The sequence below is a fragment of the Corvus brachyrhynchos genome, unplaced genomic scaffold, assembly GCF_000691975.1.
Source record: "Corvus brachyrhynchos isolate BGI_N302 unplaced genomic scaffold, ASM69197v1 scaffold141, whole genome shotgun sequence".
Taxonomy (NCBI): domain Eukaryota; kingdom Metazoa; phylum Chordata; class Aves; order Passeriformes; family Corvidae; genus Corvus; species Corvus brachyrhynchos.
In genome coordinates this window covers 180,682-186,304 of record NW_008236186.1, presented here as the reverse complement: position 1 = coordinate 186,304, position 5,623 = coordinate 180,682, and the positions used below count along the sequence as shown (strand labels likewise).

Genomic DNA, 5,623 nt, shown 5'->3' with positions numbered 1-5,623 from the left:
GTGGGGTCATCTGGTCCCACCTCCCTCCTCAAGCAGGGTCATCCAGAGCACATTGTACAGAACTGTGTCCAGACAGTTCTGGAATATCACAGATGGGGGAGACTCCACAACCTGGGCAATCTGTTCCAGTGTATGGTCACCTGCACAGAAAAGTTCTTCCTCATGTTCAGGTGGAATTAATATGAATTTGCAAAAACACAACAAATTGTGATGTCCGGGGTCACTGTATTGCTTACAGCATGGATCATGCAGTGAAAATCAAATTAGAAAAAATTAAAATCAGTGGCAAGTTAGATTCAGTGGTGTCGTGGGGCCCCCCACACCCCTTCAGAACCCAGGGGACCCCCAGGGTTCTGAAGGGTGTAGTGGCACTCATGGGAGTTTGCTGCCAGTAGAACACAGTTGATTGTGCTGCTGATCTTTATTTATACTCCTGCAAATATTCTGCTGGCTTCTGTCCGGCTGTCTGGGCGCTCCGAACTGGCTTTGGAAGCTGCGAGGCGCCTGTGGAGAGGAAGCTGCTGAGGCCCGGCCGGGGCGCGGGGCGGTTGTGAGGGTGAGGACCAGCTCTGGGTGCCCCACGGGCTCTGGGCGCCCAGCTGCACCGGTGAGCTGTGGGCACAGAGAGCTCTGGGGAGAGCACAGGGCGCCAGCTCACAGCTCCAATCTCCACAGTGACTTGCTGGGCACCCAGAGCACCAGAGCTTGAAATGCCTCGTGCCACTCAATACCGGTTTGGCAGCTCCACTCCGCCCCACCAACTCACTTTCTCCTCTTCCTCCACACGTGGAGTACACAACACAGCACCATTCCCAGCAGCATCGAGCCAAGGACCGCCACGATGCCTTCAACGCAGTACTTCTGGAAATTATCAGCATCCACGGCATTTGGGTCTGCCCTGCCCACTACAAGGTATGGCTTTGCCCCACCATCCACATCATCATCCTCATCATCATCCTCATCGGCTGGGTCTGCTCTGCCATTCCCAGTGCTGGTGGATCTCCTGCTGACAGCGCTGTTGAGGCTCAGGCTCTTCACACCTGGAGGAATGATTCTGCACGTTAGTGTGCCCTGCACACCTCTGGCAATCTCACCGGAGAGCTGACATTGCCAACAAAAGTTCTTTCCCACTTCATTAGCATCTCTGAATGAGGGGATATCCTGTTGGCAGCAACATTTCTATGGCTTCGGTAGAAACCAAGGGAACTCCCGAATGTCTTGCTAGTCCGTGCTCTCTGGACCCTCTCTCTCCTCTCAGCTTTGCTTACACTTTGGAGTGGCCACAATCCTGTTCTTCCAGTGTCTGCCTTTCCTCCCTGTTCCTGGGGATCCTTCACATGTGCCCACAATTTCTCTTGTGTTCCAGCCAGGGATGATCTGATTGGGGCAAATGCAGTCCCTGGGACTCAGCTGGAGACACAACTGGCAGTAGAGACTCTGGACCACCCTTGCAGCTCACCAATACCCGCAGGGCATGACATGGAGGGTGCCTGCAGTGAGGGACTGCGGTGTGGGCGGGGGTGCTACGGTGTGCCCCTACATGCACCTGAAACCTCCGCTGCCCCATTGTGCTGGTTAGGAGTGACCTGTACCCACCTGCTAGTATCACCCTCATCTCCCTCAGGATTTCATGTAGCACTTTGGATGTCTCCAGGGAAGATTGTCTCCTTCCATCTTGATACTCTGGACCTTATTGGAAAGAGTAAAGTTGCATTTTCCCCCCAGCAAGCCTGGGAAGCAGCGCTCAGGCTGTGCAGTCGGTCAGGACCGACCAGTGACTCCTGCAGTGCCAGGGGTCTTCCAGTGCAGGGTCCAACCGAGAAGCTGGGAAAGCCCTCCCTGTGCCCACAGCTGCAACCAGACCTCCCCCTGGCAAGGAGCTCCCTGCATACCCTGGAGCACCATCTGTCCTGATGGAACAACAGAACAGGGAAGGGGATCCAGGAAGAACACAGCACACCCAGGCTTTGCTCCCTGTTCCCGGGGATCCTTCACATTTGCCCACAATTTCTCTTGTGCTCGCTCATCTTCCCTTCTGAGGCTTGGCAGGTGCTGCCCTGGATGGAGACTCTGTCTGATGCTGAAGGATGTTGCTGTCTCCCTGGGAAGGACTCAGGGGGCTGGACAGAGAGCATGGGGGGAGCACAGCTGTCTGACCAATCACCCCTTGGAGTGAGATGGACAAAACCCATCCCTGTGTCAAGGAGAGCTACCCCCAGCTCTCCCTCTCCAGCCCAGCACCCATACCCCAAGGGGATGGTATCCTGAACTTCCCTCTCCCTTGCCTGAACTGCCCTCTGCAGTATGGGCAGCATTTGCCTGCCCCCAGCTTTCAGGACTTGTCTCCCATTTACAACCTCTGGCAGGGCTGCCCAGTGCCTGAGTAATTTTGAAAGCATTCCTATATCCTGGCATGGGGGCCTTCCCCAGGGTTGGCCAGCACTGTCAAGGATCAGGGAAAAGTAAAGTGTCAGCATGGCTCAGGCACAGCGTTTGCAGGAGGACAATGTAGGGGTCCCCTTAAGCCATGCCGGCTCTGAAAGTGCACCCCTTTGGACCCCAGTGCCAAGGAGGGACGCCCCTCTGTTGTGGTAGGGCCTCCAGGGTCTCACAGCAAGGTCTGGGACGCAGGTGCTGGGGGAGGGACATTAGACCCAGAGTCACATTTCCCATCATTCGCTGAGGGGTGTCCAGGTGGCCTCATTCCCAAAAGAGCAAAGTTCTGAAATCCCTGAGAACGGAGTGTGAGAGGTGGTGAGCATCTCGCTGCACCCACAGAGCGTCCGAGCGTGTGTCCCTGGCACAGCAACAGCAACAACCTGCACCCCAGAGGTGACAGTCACCCCAGAGCCACTCCTGGTTGCTGGCAGAGCCCTGGCTCTGCACTGACAGTTTGGCTGCTGCTGCTGCACACACCCGGGGATCTGAATGGCCAAAGGACAGCGATTACCTGACACACTCGTTGTGTGAAAGGCCCTGGTGTTTTCCTCAGGGACTGGCACTGCCTGACGGCCTTCCTGAGGTGCTTCCTCCTGAGGCACAGCCTCACGCTCGGGTGTTTTAGAGAGAAAGTGTGTCAGCTGAATTCCAAGTTGCTGTTGCTCATCAGGATCTGTCAGAGCTGGGTGCTGGCCCTGGCCTGCCCACCCTCCCACTGCCTGTGCCTGCCGTGGAGCAGCCCCAGCATCCTGGGCTGGGAGGGCCACCAGGAGGAGGACGAGAGTTAGGGCCCACCGTGCCTGCACCATGATGCAGCTGCTGCTGCTCCTGCCACTGCTGCTGAAGCCCGTGACACCCAACCTACACTGCACACCAGGGCCTGGCTTTGTGACCTCACGGGGGGCTTCTACCAGCAACATTCTGCCATCTCCACGGTGCACCCAAATATTCCCCGGCTGCTGGTGACAGGTCAAACAGAGCCACCAGGTTCAGCCCTTCCCCAGCATACACAGGGTTCTCTGGAGAGCTGTCCTGGGTTGCAGTGTATTCTATCACCATCCTCATGAGCTGTTGAAATCAGGTGGGGCAGTGTTTCCTTGCCTCCTCCACCCAGACTATCTTGCTGTTAATGGCCCATCATTGTCCTGCCGCATGACTCAGTCCGGACTATCTTCTGTTAATGAGCCTAATCAACACTTTGCCTCATGACTCATCACCCCATTGTGAGATGCTCCACCCAGAGGGAGGAACCAAGCATCCCATCGTGGATATAATCTGGGACTCTGAACACCAGAGACAACCCCTTTCCACTGGATTTCCAGAGGACAGGAGCTACACAGCCACCACTGGACCTTCTGAGGAAGAGCAGACTCCTTTACTACAGGATCGCCACTTCGGGAGGACTGCAGCCACCATTCTACCAGACTGCCACCACCACCCTGCCTAACAGGGTGCCAGGTTGTATCCTAACTCTGTCAGTTTAACCCAGTGTTTTCCGCTTTTATTGTTTTTTCTTTCCCCCTCCTTTTATTTCCCTATTAAATTGTTATTCTGACTTGGTGTCTCCCACTAGTTTGTTTTCCAACTAGTACAAGAGCTGCTCTAGAAAACACTGCAGAGACTACCTGGGACTTAACCTGTCTCCAGAGCAAATCCCAATGCTCCTGGAAGTGCCTGAGGGTGTCAGGCAGCTGCTGGTATGGACCTGTCCTGAACATGGACCAAACACTTCCTGGAGTTCCCTTGGAGGAGTCAGGAGCTGGCACCTGGGAATTATCTCAAACCCTTCATGCTCCACATCGGTCATCAAAGAGCACTGTCAGCCGGCAATTAAGCACCATGAAGCTGCTCATTTACTTTGCCCCGACAGGATAATGAGCATAGTCAGGAAAGCAAAGAAAATAGAACTTGTGGGCTGAGACAAAAACAGTTTAGTAACTGAAATGAAGGAAAATAATAATAATAATAACAATAATAGTAATAAAAAAGAGATGGTGAGAGGGAAAGAACACACAAGAAAACAAGTGATGCACATTACAGCTGCTCGCCACCTGCTAACCAATGCCAAGCCAGTCCCCAAACCCCTATCAGCCCTTTGTTCTGAGTAACTCCCCCACACTGGGCATGACGTTCTATGGCACAGAGTATCCCCTTGGCCAGTTCAGGACAGCTGTCCCAGCCATTCTCCCTCCCAGATTTTAGTGCACCTCCTCCCTGGCAGAGCATGAGATACAGAAAAGTCCTTGGCTCAGGGCAAGCAGCTCCTTGGGGCCACCTCTCCTCTCTCCTACCTGATTTGCTGCCCATCCCACTGGCCCAGCAGCACCGACTGCCCTGGCCAGCAGCTCCCGACAGGCCGGGCACAGAGCTCGGGGACGTCCACAATGGGGGCCAGCTCAGTGGGTGCCCCTGAGGTTCTCCCCAGCCCAGCACGGCTCCCACTTGCCCAGGTCTGGAGGGGCACCATGCAGCTGTTTCTTTGCCCCTCAGAGCTTCTGTCTCCAGTGGACTGGCACCAACCCACCTTCACTGGCCATCTCCATGCTGGGCCACAGTGCCACTGCCCTGCGGCAGTTACTAGAGACATCAAAATGTTCATAAACAGGATCTATGTCTGACTGTTTGAAAAGAAATACCTAGACTCTGGGGACTACCAACTCCTCAGCTTCAGCTCTATGCCTGGGAAGATTTTTGGAACAGATCCTCCTGGGAGCTCTGCTGAGGCCCATGGAGGGCAGGAGGTGATTCAGGACAGCTAGCACAGGTTCACCAAGCACAAGTCCTGCCTGACCAGCTTTCTGCGATGGAGCAACTCCACGCGGGGACAAAGGGCGGGCTCCGGGTGGCAACCTCTCTGGGTTGTGGACATGGCACCCCCAACACCCTTCTCTGCCCTGGAGAGGTGGATTTTCAGGGGGTGTTGGATGCACGTCTGGTGGGTGAGTTGATTGGATGGTCGCAGCCTCGATCAAGTGGATCAAGGGGAGCAGCTGATGGAATAATTTTTGGTATCCGTAGTTTTGATACGGTCTGTCCCGGGACCTTTCTGGACCAAACGTCCCGCACACGGCTGGATGAACCCATCCTCCGTCAGGTGTGGAACGGGCCGAGGAGTCACAGTGAGCGGGGTGACACCAGACCAGAGTCCGGGGGACAGGAGCGAGGGGACGGCTCGGGGAGTTCC

The 5,623-nt window shown here is 55.3% G+C and overlaps 1 protein-coding gene across 2 annotated transcripts; it reads right to left on the bottom strand.

The window, feature by feature from the left end:
- Positions 1 to 205: 205 nt before the first annotated feature.
- On the bottom strand, positions 206 to 5,174 carry LOC108447782. 2 transcript variants are annotated; one of them, XR_001863468.1, is made up of 4 exons: positions 5,076 to 5,174; positions 1,597 to 1,689; positions 767 to 1,040; positions 206 to 504 (listed from the first exon to the last, which is right to left on the bottom strand). XR_001863468.1 is itself a non-coding variant. In XM_017738803.1 (4 exons), exons 1-4 carry the CDS (start codon positions 3,357 to 3,359, stop codon positions 426 to 428), a joined length of 855 nt encoding a protein of 284 aa, XP_017594292.1. In that variant the 5' UTR covers positions 3,360 to 3,500; the 3' UTR covers positions 206 to 425. The 2 variants fall into 2 exon arrangements, 1 of the variants encoding a protein (XP_017594292.1); XM_017738803.1 differs by lacking the exon at positions 5,076 to 5,174 and adding an exon at positions 2,951 to 3,500.
- Positions 5,175 to 5,623: the final 449 nt, after the last annotated feature.